The sequence below is a fragment of the Halichoeres trimaculatus genome, unplaced genomic scaffold, assembly GCF_033239565.1.
Source record: "Halichoeres trimaculatus isolate MK-OKI-2021-1 unplaced genomic scaffold, fHalTri1.1 fHalTri1_scaffold_10, whole genome shotgun sequence".
Lineage (NCBI taxonomy): Eukaryota > Metazoa > Chordata > Actinopteri > Labriformes > Labridae > Halichoeres > Halichoeres trimaculatus.
Genome location: NW_027437187.1, coordinates 14,943,383 through 14,960,213, shown reverse-complemented (window position 1 = coordinate 14,960,213; position 16,831 = coordinate 14,943,383). Strand labels below are relative to the sequence as shown.

General features: G+C 45.0%; 1 protein-coding gene across 4 annotated transcripts in view; it reads left to right on the top strand.

Annotated features, from left to right (window-relative positions):
- mob2a (MOB kinase activator 2a) overlaps window positions 1-15,723 on the top strand; it is a 71,388-nt gene extending 55,665 nt beyond the window's left edge. For all 4 annotated transcript variants that reach the window (XM_074678476.1, XM_074678474.1, XM_074678475.1 and 1 more), the window contains exons 2-5: window positions 7,937-8,097; window positions 9,690-9,783; window positions 13,394-13,518; window positions 13,886-15,723. In XM_074678476.1, the coding sequence (XP_074534577.1) occupies window positions 7,937-8,097; window positions 9,690-9,783; window positions 13,394-13,518; window positions 13,886-14,211 (706 nt within the window). In that variant the 3' untranslated portion in view covers window positions 14,212-15,723. The remainder of the gene's footprint in view (window positions 1-7,936; window positions 8,098-9,689; window positions 9,784-13,393; window positions 13,519-13,885) is intronic.
- Window positions 15,724-16,831: the final 1,108 nt, after the last annotated feature.

Sequence of the window (16,831 nt, the reverse complement as noted above, 5' to 3'; positions counted from 1 at the left end):
TACAGGGCATTTGACCTAAATTCAAAGTGGGCCTTGTGTAGTACCCTTATCAGTTTTAATACTGTTTATCTGATTTCAGTAGTACTAGTTAGAGGACGTAAGACTTCAAGAATGCATGACCCAAATAAGAGTGTTAACAGCGTGTTTCTGTGTCGTACAGCGTGACACAAAAAACAACTCCAGTCAGGATTAAGCCTTGTTATAATTCAGGAGAAAATACTCATGTCACTGCAAACAAATGTTAACCCAGTTTACATATGTGTATTTACTCAAGTATCTGTCATGAGTTGAAGACATGCAGTCATTATGAGTGTGTTCCTCCAGGGGACAGCACGTCCTGTTAATGCTTTGGTAAAGTTTCCTCTTACCTTTCAAGTCAGCAGGCAGGTGTGTTTTCACATAGCAGCAGCCCCAAAGGGCACATGCCTTTAACGCTGTAGCTCTCTGTGAAGATGTGAAGTTTGATACAAGGGAGGAAAAACCTACACCTTTGCTTTATCTGATTGTAAGCAGGATGTAATGGACCTAGCAGTGAGTGTTATGTACAGTATGTTGTTATGTCTGTTGAAAGAGCTGCGACAGGTAGAGACAAGTTCTGCTGCACCGCCTTTTCTTGAAAACTCAACGGTCTTCTGGAGAAATCAGCTGCTCACAAGTCATAACACCTTTAGAGTGATCTGCTGAGGAGGGACAAGAGGGGGTTTCCAAAGATGGTGTCTTGAGGAAACTGAGAAAACACTTCATGGTAGTTGATGAGGATGAATAATTTGGGCTTTTATGAGGAGGTGGTGAGAAGAACTGTAGATCTGTTTACAGCTTCACCTGCTCCTGGCTTGGATGCAGCTATGCCAACTAACAAAGATAGCCTCGACACTATGATGTCTAGAAGTGTGTAAGAAGTGTTTGCACTTTGAGTAGTTTTGACAGGAACACACACACACACCTTCTTTGTTGTGCTCTTGGATTCAGAAGCCTTCCAGGTAACATTTGCCAAGAGCTGGTTCTTATCTGGCGCAGAACCCCCTCTTTCCTCTCACACGCGTGCGTTGTGATGTTGATGAGGCTCCATTAGCCGGCTGGCAGGGGGTCCTTACATACTCTGCAGGCCTGAGAGCCGCTGAATGGGATTTAGCACAGGACAGAGAGGGGAAGAGGACATGGCTGGGACTGTGCTGTGTTTTGCACATGTTTGGGCCTGCACCAATTCTCCAATTCTCATTTACTGATTTACAGTGCCGCTGACGCCCCCGGTGATGCTGCTGATGAAGAGGTAGCAGCTGTGCCTTCTTTGTTTTTGTTTCCGTCTTATCTCTTCTCTCCAGAGCTAAAGCTCAGCAGCATACGTGTGTCTGTGCTTCTTTTTAACGACAAAACTTAAGGAGCAACTTTAACAGAGCATTTCCTCTGTGGACTTAAAGAGCTGCAAACTGAAGCGCTGGTTTAGTCCATCCTTAAAGCCAGCTCTTTTTAGCCCTGTAATGACTGCTGTGGTCGAGCTCTTGTGCGCTCAGGCTGCCTGCTCTCCTGTCTGAGGTTTTTCGGGGAAAAGAGCAGCTCAGTCTATTCAATTTGAACCCTGAAATAGATCAGGAGGCCAGGCAGGGAGAAAAGTGATTCTCCTGACTTACAAAATGGCAGAGTTCATTCACTGATTCAGGTCTTATCAGCTCAGATGAGAGCGGTGTCCTGTTGCTATTGATGTTTCAGGCTGTTTTGTTTTTACACAGTGAGTCCCCAAATCAGTTCACAAAGGCTGCTGCAACCTCCTGACTTCTGATTGATTCATTTCTGACCTGTTTTGTTTGGTCTGTGAGAAGTGTTTGATTTTCCAGGGAGGAAGACTGTGTTTGTTATCTCTTCTATCCTTATCCCAAACACGAGAAGAAGACTTCTGAGACACGTGGGGACGAGAAGAGCATGTCTTTGCACCTTGTCTTTCCACAAAGAAAATGTCCTGGAGTTTAGATATCTTTCTCTTATTGGAAAAGAAGCTCTGGTCACCTACATGAATCAAATCCGTTCTAGAGCTGAAACGATTCCTCGAATGATTCGAGGTACTCGATTACAAAAATTACTCGAGTAATTTTCTCCACCTCGAGGAATCATTTAATTTAAAAAAAAGATCAAAGAGTGGTATTTCAGATAGAGCTGAGGACATATTGAGAGAGTTTTCAGACCCCTCAAGCTACCTCTTATACAAAATAGCAACTAGCAACAAATCTAGCTTCTTTTCTGGAGTTTGGAGACTAATGGGTCATTCTACGAAGCGGGTGCCATTTGGGTCTGCAACATTTGATGAGATGTACAAGGCACAAAAAATGTGTCAAAGTGTGTTCACAAATTTTGGAGCTGCCAAAGCAAGTGCTCTTATTGACATGCTGTATCAGAAAATTCAATTTCTTAAAGAGAAACATTTTCATTTGAAAAATAACTGCTCTTTATCCATCTTCTTCCGCTTATCCGGGGTCGGGTCGCGGGGGCAGCAGCCTAAGCAGGGAAGCCCAGACTTCCCTCTCCCTAGCCACTTGGTCCAGCTCTTCCGGGGGGATCCCAAGACGTTCCCAGGCCAGCCGAGAGATGTAGTCTCTCCAGCGTGTCCTGGGTCTGCCCCGGGGTCTCCTCCCGGTGGGACGTGCCCTGAACACCTCTCCAGGGAGGCGTCCGGGAGGCATCCTCATCAGATGCCCGAGCCACCTCATCTGGCTCCTCTCAACGCGGAGGAGTAGCGGCTCTACTCCAAGCTCCTCCCGGATAGCCGAGCTTCTCACCCTATCTCTAAGGGAGAGCCCGGCCACCCTACGGAGGAAGCTCATTTCGGCCGCTTGTACCCGCGATCTTGTTCTTTCGGTCACTACCCAAAGCTCATGACCATAGGTGAGGGTGGGAACGAAGATCGACCGGTAAACAGAGAGCTTCGCCTTCCGGCTCAGCTCCCTCTTCACCACGACAGACCTGTGCAGAGTCCGCATTACTGCGGACGCCGCACCGATCCGCCTGCCGATCTCTCGCTCCATCCTTCCCTCACTCGTGAACAAGACCCCGAGATACTTAAACTCCTCCACTTGGGGTAGGATCTCATCCCCGACCCGGAGAGGGCACTCCACCCTTTTCCGGCTGAGGACCATGGACTCGGATTTGGAGGTGCTGATTCTCATCCCAGCCGCTTCACACTGGGCTGCGAACCGCTCCAGAGAGAGTTGAAGGTCACGGCTTGATGAAGCCAACAGGACCACATCATCTGCAAAAAGCAGTGATCCAATCCTGAGGCCACCAAACCGGACCCCCTCGACACCCTGGCTGCGCCTAGAAATTCTGTCCATAAAAGTTATGAACAGAATCGGTGACAAAGGGCAGCCCTGGCGGAGTCCAACCCTCACTGGAAACGAGTCCGACTTACTGCCAGCAATGCGGACCAAGCTCTGGCACCGGTCGTACAGGGAACGGACGGCTCGTAACAAGCAGCCCGACACCCCATACTCCCGGAGAACCCCCCACAGGACTCCCCGAGGGACACGGTCGAATAACTGCTCTTTAACTAAACAAAAATGTATTTTATCAGAATACTCGATTAATCGATGGGATTTTCAGTAGAATACTCGAATACTAAAATATTCGATAGCTGCAGCCCTAATCTGTTCCTTCACAATAAGCACTGACTCTGAGACGTTGGTAAACTTCTGCTGTTTTTTCTCTCCCCCCTCACAGATCACATTAACTGCATCCAGATGCCCGTAGACAGATTCCTCTACGATCCACAGCGCCAATTCAAGCACCAGTTGTGTAATATTGGGTTTGGCAGGGGTGGCAGGCTTAAAGGGAAAGTCTTTATATTGGTTGTTTAACAGCTTTCAGAATTGACTTGTATCCCATTGCAGAGAGCAGCAGTAAAACAGCTCCAGTCCTCCAGCTGCTCCGTCACAGCATGAGCAGAAGAGTTTATCGTTGCATGTTTAGGTGTCGACTAAACAACCATGAGGGAGAGGAGGCTCTTACGTAAGAAAACTGTATTTCAGTGAACAAACTTGGACTGATTGTGCAGCCTCGAGTGACTCAGACTAATCTGAACCAGGTTCTGTTCATGAGGCCGGCTGCTCCTCCGAGCACGAGAACAGTCTGCGAACAAACAGCAGCTGATTCGTGAGGCCAGAGAGAAGCATGTTTGACACACTTAAGTCAGAACTGAACCCTGTGGATACACACGTGCTGTCGCTAACACACACTCTCAGACCAGACAGCACCCTCTTCTTCTGGACTTTCTGGAGCTCTCTTGTGGATCAGGCTCGTGTGACGCAGCTGTTGTGACCAGCTGGATCGGTCGTGAAAAGGGAGAGCAGGCAGAGGCGTGTGTATTGAAGAAGTGACATGGTGTGTGTGTGTGTGTGTGTGTGTCAGCTGGGTGTACAGGAGGAAAGGTGGTCAGTGAAGACAGCAGAGAGGTGGGGGAGGTGGTGTTGCTCTGAAAAGTGAAAGGGATAAGAGAGGCTCACAGACGGAGCTGAACAGCTGTCGGGTCGGTCACTCCTCACCTCAGCAGCACTGACCTCCACGTCACCCGACTATACAGCCCTGTTTCCTTATTGTGTTTTATTGCAGATAAACTCCAGCATGTCCGACTTCCTGCCTCACACCCTCCACCTCGGATTCGAAAGTTCAGGAGGCACGTGGTTTTCCCACGGCTCCTGTAGACTTTTGTTTTCCGCCGAGTCCGACATGGTTTTCCGGATTGTGAGTCTGTATCTCAGACCCGTTCATGTTGGTGCCAGGCAGCCTGCCCCAACCCCCCTTCCCTGTATGGAGACATGTGCCTGACTCTGGCCTCAGATCCCCTCCACTCCTGCCTTCTGGCCTGCCCTGATCTGTCGCTGATCTGGTGAGGAGAAAGAGGCATCTGCTGCCTTTTATGGCAACAGTTTGCCTTGGAGAACTTCACCAAGAACAGAAGAAGCTGTGAGTGTGTGTGTGTGTGTGTGTAGTGAAGACAGGCTAAGTACGTAAGAGGGGAGGGGTGCTGGCATTGAGGAAGTTGTCTTTATCCAAAAATAAACTAATGGCTCCAGAACTTCACCTCCCTTGCCACACAAATGTTCGCGAAAGGCGGAGGAGGCATTTGTACGGAAAATGATGAAATTACGCAGGGAGAGAGGCAGGAAATAACTCAGTGAAACAGAATGTTTTCAGAAGGAAAGGAGTGAGGGGAGGGAGGGTGGGCGAAGGAACCGAGTTGAACCTTTCACAGGAGCACAACCTTTTTTTTTTTCTTTTTTTTTTTCTCCGGCTGATTTAACAGAGCCTTTGAAAAGTTGTGGGAGCTGACGGTATCTGTGCATGAAGCTCCATCCTCGGGTAAAGCTCTTTCACATGACAGAACGTGTAGCTCACAGCACAAAAAACCCACACGGACAGACCACATGAATCTGTGTCCGCCCTCATGAGCAGGAAGAAGACGGGTTTTTGGCTGTTTTTGAGGGGGGAGAGGAGGCGGCAGACAGAGATAAGAAAGGCACGGGAAGGAGTCTGTAGTTTGGGAGAGGAGAGCTGTAATTAAAATGTGAGAGGTCATGGAGTGAGGTAAATGGGAAGCTGATGAGACGGGGACAGAAAGATGAAGGGAAAAGGGCAGAAAGGGATGAAAAGAGAGGGCGAAGGGTGCCTGAGGCTTGTTCTGACCCTGAACAATAGACTGTTTGGACAGGTGAGCGCTCAGCCTTACAGCAGAGGGGACAGAAAGACATGCCTACACACTGAAAGAAAGACAAGTTAGAAACACTGGAAAAACAGAAATCTTATCAAGTGATTTTGTCTTACTTTTCAGTAGACAATTCCTTTTTAGACTTAATGAGCCACATTCATCTGACCAGTCCAGAAAAATGTCTTGTATCAAGTTAAAGACAACAATGAGGTCTGAATGGCAAAAAGTTACTTGTTTAAGATATTATTCTAGTTTTGATTTCATTGGCAGATGTTTTTTTTACTTGTTGCAAGCAATTCAGACCTCATTTTTGTCTTTAAATAACTTAAAACAAGACATTTTATTAGATTGCCCAGTTGAAAGTGGCTCATATTTAGTATTACAAGACAAGTTTCACTCAAAGTAAGACAAAAACACTTGATAAGATTTCAGTTTTTTGCAGTGAAAACAAAGGAGGAGGAAAGAGGTGAAACAGAAAGTGGACACTCATTAATAATTAGCCTGGGGTGTCCTTGGATTTTAAATGAGGCCAAAACAAGCAGAGGAGCTCTCTGATTGGACGATCAGGATACCTCTATGAATCATTAGCAAGAAACTGAGAACCTGAAGAGTCTGAGCGTGACTGTGGGAGTGTGTGTGTGTGTGTCTCTTCACCTCTTTCCACTGAAAGCCTGAAGGCAGTTTACAGCTCAGCTCTTCTCCTCACACCTAAATGAGTCCACAGCAGATGTGTTGAAAAGGAGGAACTTAAACATTTACAGAGTAAAGCACTGTCGTGGTCTCTGTGTGCACATACATGTTGACATGCCTTCTCCTGTTTGCTGAGCTGGAAAAGCGGCGACGCTTCCTGGAGAGGGGGAATTAAACTAATGGGGGGGGTTGGATGCTGCGCTCTGGCCAAGAGGCCTCGTGCTCCACGGCGCTGTCATGTTTTGTAAGTGTTTATTAGTTCCCATGGATATCATCTTGGCCTGTGCTGAACCACCTCCTCCTCTCATTCCTTTCTTCCCCGTCCGCTCCGACTCCCTCTATGCTCCTAAATCTGCTTCTAATATCTCTGGCTGCACGAAGACTGTTACTTTAATCCTTCCCTCTCTCCTGTTAAATCACTGATAGCTGCAGCATATCTCCAGTGAAAGTGAGAGACGGTGTTTATGATCCCTCGTCATTAGACCAGGAGCCGCAGATCAGGAATAAAGATTTGGGAGGGGGGTATCTGGGAGTGTGGCCGGAGAGGAAAAGAGTAAAACAGGAGCCAGGAGGAACACATGGTTGGAATATATAATGTTTAGACAGAGCTGGAGATAGAGGGAGTGAGCGCAAGACAGTCGGAAATTAGGGGTCAACACACGCACAATAAATCCAAGGAGCAAACTGAACCTCCCTTGTCCTCAAACAAACCCAAACAGCAGCAGAGCCATAAGAGAGCAGGACAAAGACGTAGGAAAATCTTGAATTGAGTCGTCACAGGAAACGTGGAAAATCCAATCAGTTCGACTTTTGTTAGTTTTCAGAATCACGAAGCAGGAGGATGTGTTGAGCAACCGTCCCAGACAACACTTCATCTATTTATCAGTCTCAAACCTTTCAACCTTTAACCTGAGATTACATTACCCTCACTGAGACAGACAAGGAGAGGAGGAGGAGAGGTCACAGCCCTGGAAGTGCATGAGGAGTGTGATATACCATTCCTGTGCTAAAACTAGCAGTAGAAGTACAAGACGCTGGGGACGTGTGTCTGTGGGGAAGCTATAGAGCTAAGTTTAGGTCAGAGGTCAGAGCTGAGGGTCTGCTACAGACACACAGGGATCTTTGTTCACTCTGTGAGGTTGATAAGTGCTCACGTTGGTGGAAAGCTTGTGAGAGTTTATGTTACCGGTTTCATTGTGTCTGTGTTGGAGTTCAAGCTCTTTTTTTTTTGTACATGACGTCCTGTCCCAAAGCAGATTTTCTCTTTCTTCTCACATATCCTCTACATTTGATGTACGATGAGTATCCAGCAGGCGTGACCTGAATATCTGGTTTGATTCAAGACATCTTACAGTTACATAATGTATGTGAGGATGGAAAATTCCTGTGCTGGCAACCTGAGATTGTTTCTCCATCTTTTACACCGCCTGCTGCTAACAGTTCATGTGTTAAAATGTGTCACTCTGAGATGATGGCTTTATCGCTAACTTGAATTAGCATCCTCATGGTTGGCTCATTTTCATTTCTCTAACCAATCCTCTTTTCTTCTGTGTGCAGGAAGTCAAAAACGAAGCCAAATGGAAAGAAGCCTCCAGCAGAAGAGAAGAAGCAGTATTTGGAGCTGGAGTACACAAAAATCCGCGTGGTGGACTTTGACCTCAAGGAACTGGTGGTGCTGCCCAGAGAGATAGACCTCAACGAATGGCTCGCCAGCAACAGTGAGTGACAGCGAGGATGAAGCCAGCAGAGAACAGTCCTATTATCACTCAGCCCACTGAGGCTTTTGAAATGATTTTTTCACCCTCTTCCCAGCATATTAATCAAGTTTACTTTCTGCTAGGGGGCAGTAGTGGTTCATTTGTGACAACACACAGCCAAATAATGACAGCAGAATCAGTAAGCTAGGTAGCCTTACCCACAGTGTGTAGCTACTGCTGCAGCAGGAGATGACAGGTGAAAGTGAGGAGCTTCACCTGCACCAACAGGTGATTTTGGTGACTTAAACTTTTAAACCCCATAAGAAACAATATTTGAAGTGACTGAGTCTGATGGTGAGGGTTTTCGATACGTAATGCCATCAAAGTTTTGGACACAGTTACCTCAAGCTGACAGTCTTTCATGGTGACGTCTCTTCTAGAGATGCAGCACAGGTAGAGCAGAGCTCCTGACGTGATCCAGGCCTGGCACAAAGACAACACACACACAGCTTCTTTACACACCATCCTTCACTGTTTGAGCTCCCTCTGTGATTTATCGCCGACACACCAACATCCTTTCTGGAGTTGTGTAAACCCGACGAGGCCTGGCTGCTTGATGGATCTTGTGACACTCTTTGTGTGTCTGCCTCCCGGACTTTGTTTTGGTTACGTATCCACACAGCCAGGTGCTCGCAGGGGGAAAAATGCTCTCTGTCTTTAATTTTAGACTGATAAATCTCTGTTACATAAAACAGACGGGGCATGTTTTTACATGATGATGTGTGGAAATTAGAAGTTACATAAGCTGGCCGTATGAGCTTGTGACAGACCCTAATTGGTTTTTTGCTTTGAATGAGGACAAAAAGAGTGAGCTAATGAAACTTTTTCACTTTTTTAGCCAAATCATTTCATGACCAGAGGTTTTTAGTTCTGCAAACATGTAAATCTGCACATCTCTGGCTTCACATTTTGACTGATGGGGACCTTTTTTGAGCAGACACATTAAGAAGTGCTCCTCTTCCTTCTAGAGATCCATGTTAATGGTTCAAGCTTTGTTCAGCTGTAACACGGCAGAGGATCTTTCCGGAGTCTTACAACTGTTGTCTTAAGTTTTAAATAGATAGTTATTTTCAAAGAAAAGCTCGTAATTCAAAGAATGTCACCACACAAGAAAGATCTCATCAGTCTGCCAACATGGAACAAACTGAGCGTATGTTTTTAACCCACATAGACATGTTTTCTCCCTGAATGGACCCCGGTCAGTGCAGGGTTTGTTTTCTCAGCTCAGCAGGCTGTGAGGGACTTTCCTCTTCTAAAGAAATACCTGTTAAGATTTAAAAAAGCATACAGGCACCTCCCATGTCTTTATTTTCTGTGGCTCAGTCACAGAGGAGGAATGTGTTGACCTGATTGATGAGTGTGAGCATGTGACTGGTCACAGGTACAAATTACCCACAGTGTGCAACCATATGGGTGTGTCCACAGGAGAACGTGACGTTACCTTAATAGCCCAGTTTAATCTTTTAGCAGTGTTGTCACTTACGTTGTTTCTGCTCTATTTTTAGATTCAAAATTAAAACACTCTCTCTGTTTGTTTTTTTCTTCTGCCGCAGCAACAACATTTTTCAATCTTATCAACCTGCAGTACAGCACCATCTCAGAGTTCTGCACTGGGGACACCTGTCAAGCCATGACGGCCTGCAACACGTAAGTTAAACCTCGCACTTTTTGTTTGTCTGTCTCTGGCCAGTCACATGACAATGTTTCACCCCAAAACACACAAAAAAAAACCGCAGTAATCTATGCTTACACCAAAACGCTGCGGGACTGAAAGCTCTGTAGTAAACATGTTAGGCCTATAGATGGCGCTGTAACTGTCTTGTCCAGAAGCGGCTTTTTGCAGATCTCTGCTAAAGTAGAGTCCGGCGGATCATCTGGCATGCTGGCAAAAGCTAATTGCAGAAGTCATGCAACAGATGCACATACTGTTGAAAGACAGTCAGCAGATCATTAACAGAGAGCATGACGTGAAATATTTGTCAACGAAACTTTTTCACGTTCAGGTAGGTTGTTTACATTGTATCTGACCAAAATCTGATAAGATTTAGTCGACTAAAACGTAAAGGTTTCAGATGACCAAAACGAAACGGTGTTATTCAAAGGACTAAGATTAAATCAGGATTTGCCGTCAAAATTATCACGGCAGCAGATTCAGCCGCACAAGCATAACGGGATAGTGCACAAAGTGGAGCTTGACGTTGGCGTTCCCACTAAAACTCCAGCTTGCTATTAACATGGCAACGGTGGCGATTGTGTTTCAGAAAGATCTAACTCTTTTTAAAAGTTTCTATTTTGTGTCAGCTTAAACAAGAGGCTGAAACGCAGCGATACTTTTGAGTTTCATACTGAAGTGCAGCAGATTGCTTGTTCTTCCAACAGCGTTCAGTGTCTCTGCTGCAGCATGGATCAGAAGTATGAGATGACACTTTCTGAATTCTCGTACAGTCCAGATGATCTGCTGTGATTCTTCTGCTGCCTCATTAACAAATACGCATAAACTCTGTTTATTTAGCAGATCATGTGCTTTCCCTCTGTCTCAGGTCTGCTCTTAGGCGTGAGAAAGATAAATATGACCCTCCTGTCAGTCTGATTTATTAGTTGCGTTTTTAAACAGTTGTTTTAATCCAGCCAAAATAAAAAAAAACTGTGCTCTCGTCAGCAGACAGTTGATTGCTTTTCTTCTAATAACATCAGTCTTAGATTAGTCATTAGAGTGATGAACAGTAAATAGGTGGAGCTCTAAAGGTCAAAAACAGATAAACAGTCACGTCATGTGTTAGTGCTCAGGTCAGACTTTATTTACAGTAGATCAGCTGAGAAATCCAGGTCTGTGTTTGACCTCTTTTTACTGAGGGATTTACTGAAGTGCAATGTCTGTAGTGCTGGTTTTATATTATACCTCGACATTATCAAGTCTTATGTTTCCTTGTTGTCTATTTACTCCTTAAAGTTTGACTATAAGACACTACAGACCTGCAAATCCTGTGTGGTCCAGAGTTTGTACTGTTTACATTCTTAGATCAGCACAAAGCGGTTTTATTTTTATCACAGGTAAGTTTGTTTTGCTTTATATCAAGGATAAAAACATATAAGAAAAATAAAAAGTGTACATCAAATGTAAACAAACAGAAACCACTCAAACCCCACGTTCTACCAATTAGTCCTTTCCAAAAAGCGTCCACCTCTCAGCTTTGTTAAACTTGTTGTAAATCCTGTTCTGGGCTCAAAACTGCAGGTTCACATGACTCTGAAGTCTCGACACTCATTCCTGAACAAGTTTTTTCAAGAATGTTGCACCTTCAGTTTTCTCAAAAGAGGTCAAGAGCCAGAGTCTACATTGCAGCTGTTTACTCTGCTGTATCTAAACTCTGGGTATAAAAGCTGACGGCCTGTTCCTGCGAGCACACAGAGGGAAGTGACAAACTGTAAGGGTTTATCAAACAAGTTCTCCCTGTCAGGGCGCGGTGCTGAGCTGTCTCCTTGTCTTTGAAGAGAGTCCTTCATTCCCCCTGTGTACACTGAAGTCTGGAAAAACCTGATTCCCCACACTTTGAGAGACTGACACACTCACTGCTCGGCTTCACACACTTTACCTGCTGTCTGTGAGCACACACTCTCACCCACACACTCACCTCGTACTGACGGAGAGATGACAAACAACCACTGAGATGTGACACATTTCTGACATTTTGTTGAGTGAACAAACGTGCCACAGGTTGGATTTTTCCACTGATGTCACCTGACCCTGCTGCTCACAACAACACCCTGAGAAAGAGGAGAGGTCTGCGTGCTTCGTGTTTGAAGAGGAGAGAGCAGAGCACGTTAACCTGTTTCTCTTTGCTCAGACTTCATAGTTTGTCTCAGAATTCAACTCAGCTCTCCTCAGACAAGACCCACCATTTATGAGCGTACCCTGTCCTGTGGACCCCACCCTTTCCTGAGCTCAGAGGAGCTGGCACCCGCGCCCCCCTCTGTGGTAAAAACTGACTGAGCCACAGTCTGAGCAGCGTCAGTGCCCCTGCCCAGAGGCAGAGCTCAGCACTATTTTTGGAAGAAAATCTTTCCATGAGCCACGACGGAGCAGAACCATTTGGCAGCGATTTAGACCCATTTAGTACGAGTGGGTGGAGGGGGAGATGCTGTGTAATGTGCTCACACTCTTCATTAGCATTAGCCTCTCTCTTCACCTTTAAAACTCTCTCCTTTCTGTGTATGCTTTGTGCAAAGATGCAACCTGTTCTGCAGAGTCTGTTCTCCTGCTGCACACGTCAAATAAAACTGTCTTTAAATCATCTCCACTCTCTAAGCGCCTGCCAATGTTCCTGCCATTATGTCATTTTAGAGACCTGGCAGCATCCTCCAGCCCGCCCTATCACCTTTAAAATGAAACATGGAATACTGCTGAGGCTTCAGAGGAAAGAGAAAGTTACATAACGAGTGATTAATGAATGAGAAAGAACATGACAACATGTTCAGAGCACACGTTAGTTTAAAAACTGATGGCTTAAACCGATCCTGCTGCACAAACCACAAAGGAGATGTTCAAGTCCAAAAAAACAAGAACTCAAGTTTTTAAAGACTCATCTGAATAAGATACCTGTTTTTATTTGGAGCTAAAGGGGTCTTTGTTTGATCATTTCAAACATGTTAGGTGTGTATTAAACGTGTAAACACAGTCTGATCCTGTATGAGTCGTCGTATTATCAGAGTCTGGTCATGGTCCTGCGGTCAGTAGGTCTCCATCCGGGGGTCAAACATGTGGAGGCTTTACATTCCTCAGGATTTGTAATGTCTGATACTTTTAACACCCTTTCTGTTCACAGTTTCACCCGCTTAATGACCAACCCTCCTTTATCAAGTCTGCTCGGTTTGTTTCTCTGTGAACATCTCACCAGCCGCCTGCAGTCGGCCATCTTTCTCTACCCACCAACCTATCAGACATTTGTAGAAAAGTATGATTCAGACCTGCCCTCCAACAGTTTAGTCGTCTTTATCCCTCTCCTCAGCCGTGGGAATGTTTCACCATAGAGTGTTAGGTTTTGGAAAACTCACGCTGCAGGGAGCAAAGTCTGAAATGAAAGAAAATAAACATGATTTCTGAATGAGATCGCTCAGCTTTTAGTGTCACTGAATCACTCCAGGGTCATCAGTTTGGGTATTCCCCGAATGAGGAAATAGATTTACCTGACGCTCACCTGACTCAAGGATTGTGATGAATACATGAGTAAAACACATCTCCTGTCTCTTTCCTCTGTAGAATATACTACTGGTATGACGAGAGGGGGAAGAAGACGAAGTGCACTGCTCCACAATATGTCGACTTCGTAATGAGTCTTTGTCAGAAACTGGTCACAGACGAGGAAATCTTTCCTACAAAATACGGTGAGTGAGATTGTCTCTGTTTCCAAACCTGCAGGTGCTCTGCAGAGTCACTGCTGTCATACTGCTGCCCCCTGCTGGTCAGCAAGTGCAAGTACTCCTGTGATTAACTATCAGTTTATGAATAAAGAATTTACATCTAAGGCAAATTATTTAGAATCAAAATGTGTTTTCTTTACATTTTCAAAAAATATAATAATTTGTTGTGTTGTAGCCAAAAATTATATCTCTTATCACAAAAAGGAAGAATCTGAGGGAAAAGTTGGATCCAAACTTGAATCACAGAAAGAAAAAGAGTGCACACCTTGTCAACCTTTGGACCAGTTTCTCTCTGTACCTGATCCAGAATCTGTCTTTTTTCCGTCTTCAGGTAAAGAGTTTCCTAATTCCTTCGAGTCCTTGGTAAAGAAGATTTGCCGGTACCTGTTCCACGTGCTGGCTCACCTCTACTGGGCGCACTTTAAAGAGACGGTGGCTCTGGACCTGCAGGGCCACTTGAACACTCTGTATGCACATTTCATCGTTTTCGTAAGGGAATTCAACCTGGTCGACCCCAAGGAGACCTGTATCATGGACGACCTGTCCGAAATCCTCTGCACCCCCGCCCCGCTACCTGCTCCTGCCCCTGCCCAGGCCCCCTCCACCCCCGCCTCAGCTCCCTCCCCCTCTGCACAAAACCACGTGACGGAGAGATGAGCAGGGGGGGCGGTGGCGAGACAGCAGCCCCGGGGGTGATAGAAGATATGATAGAGGAGAGAAGGAAAGACAGCCTGGCCCCCGTCCTCGGTGCCAGCAGGACTTAGAGACCTTCCACTACCCTTATATTTCGCTACAACACCAACCAACCAGCCGGAAGGAAAGGGGGGGAGGGTTATGGGGTTTGGGGTAGCAGGGAGGGGTTTGTCACGCCAGCAGGAATTGGCGTGAGCGTTCCTCCCAGGGGCAAATCCCTCCCATCTTCTCTGCAATTTAAACTAGGAACAAAAAAAATATGTGTATGTTTTATTTTTGGTTTTATTTCACTTTTCTTTTTTGTTGGAGTTTTATTCAGTTTTATTTTTTGTTGTTGGGGCGGAGGGCTCCTCACCTCCCTCCATCCTCTGCCTAACATACAGTACAGGAAGGGGGCTCTGCTTTGCTTCGACCTACTATTGTACAGTGTTGTTGATGTGTGGAGAAGAGGTATCTCTGCTCGCCTGACGGCTCGTCCTGCAGGCACATGGCCACCGGGCTGGCCAGTAGGGAGCCACGTTACTGCCTGACGGGGCAATACTAGCCAATCACTGTTTGGGTTGTTTGTGTGCGGGATGATTAAAGCGCTTCCTACTCAGGACCTGAGAGAATACGTCACTGCTGCCAGAGAGAGGTTCCTCTCTTTTCATTCTCTGTCCCTCGTTCATAAGACTGCTCAGTCCTTCATCAGAGAGACGGTGTTAAACTACAGTTTAGTCACACAACCGCCCCGCGTTCCCCCTTTAGACAGGTCACTGAGCTGGCCTGCAGGGGGCAGCAAACACTGAGAGATCACCACAGAAACAGGGAGACAGAAGAAAATATAAAGATTGTATGTTAGATGTTTAATCTGATCAGAGTTGGTTCATTCAGAGAGAGGGAGACTGGTGCCCGTGTGAGGCTGAATCACCGCTCAGCCTCGGCCCCTCAAACCACCAGCACCACCAGCTACACCCACTCCAGCAGCACTGAAGGACAAAGACATGAGGTAATGTCTGCAGGCCCACAGAGGGGAGAGAGGGGGAGACAGAAAGAGAGGGTGGGAGGAGATGGTGTAGAGCTGCTCTGCTGTTTGACAGTCACCAGTGCTCCCAGTACTCCCAGTGCTAAAATCTACACTTCTATCTTCTTTTTGTTCTGACCTGTCCCTGAAGATTTGCTTTTAAAAAGATTATCAGAGGAAAATTAGTTGAGAAATAACAAAAATAATGGTATCATTACACATGTATAGAAAATGCACAGTCTGCTTGGACTTTACTGTACAAAGAATCACAAGCGGGTTCTGTCAGACATAGCCTCTGTATGGAGGAGGATTGGGTTTATAATTCTCCTTTTTTATTTATTTTAATTCTTTTTTTTTGCAGGGTTGTTCAGTTCTGGCTCTCGTTTTTATGTATTTTAATTATTAACTAAGTTAAAAGCAATTTAATATTTTAAGCTCTGCGGATTATAATCTAATAAAAGAGAGAAATGCCACCCTGTCTCTGTGTGCTTTGTGTGAATGACTGTGTGTGTATGAATCATTATGGAGCTGGAGTCTGTAACCTTTACCATCAAAGAAACCAGTTTCCTTCATGTCACTTGGATTCATGTCATTTCAGAGCCACAAAACCTACTTTATCTTTTCCAAAAGTCTGATGTGTATAGCATTTTGAGTATAGTTGAGACAGATTGTATAATTATCCATACAAGAAGTTTTTTGGAATTTATGAAATTAGAAAACTACAGAAAGAATACTTGAATTTGACAACATAGCCTTTATTATTAAGATTGCTCTAGATATTATTTTCTTTTTTGTCAGCTACTTTCTTGCCATCAAGCATGCATATGAATTTGGCACATCGGCAGTTAGGTAAATCCCTTAACACAGAATCAAAATCTCTATTTTTTTCCAGGTTTCTTTTTTGTCAATTTAGTTATCTTACTAAAAGTGTAAAACTTAAGGTTAGCCACAGATGAAGGTAAAGGCCAAAGTTGGTGGGCTGTGGATGTTGTAGGAGGTAAAGTAGAAAGGTGGCAGGCTTTATTGCACGATGTGAAGCATATATGGTTCAACAAGGGTTAGGCTTTAACCCCAACCCTGTGTTAGGGTTTGTGTTTTAGAGTTAGGGTTCTCATAATTTTCTTTAATGTCAAGGCATCATTAATATATTTTGTAAGAAAAATAAAAATTAATAATATTAATAAGTTATTTGAAGTCATTGCCAAAAAGTCAAAAAGTCCATGAGGCTATAGAGCCATAGGTTGTAGACCCCTGTTCTAGAGAAAAGACACACGGTTGTATCCTGTAAGGTTTCATTAAAAGGTGAACTTCAGGTCCACTGGATCTGATGTGCTGATCCTCTGTGACATTTACTGTCTGAGATACACACCTGATGATGTCAGAGTGATGTCATGATTGAGTCGGTGACCTTTATTTGGAAAATCAGATTGAAACAGGACATCAGTTTGTGTTTGGGAATTGGAATTGTTTATAGCTTCTTTTTTCTTTCTTTCCATGTCTCAGTCTAAATGGGTTTATACTGGCTTGTGACACTGTACCATAGCTGGTGAGTAGAAATATTAAAAATATACTTGGTTGTTT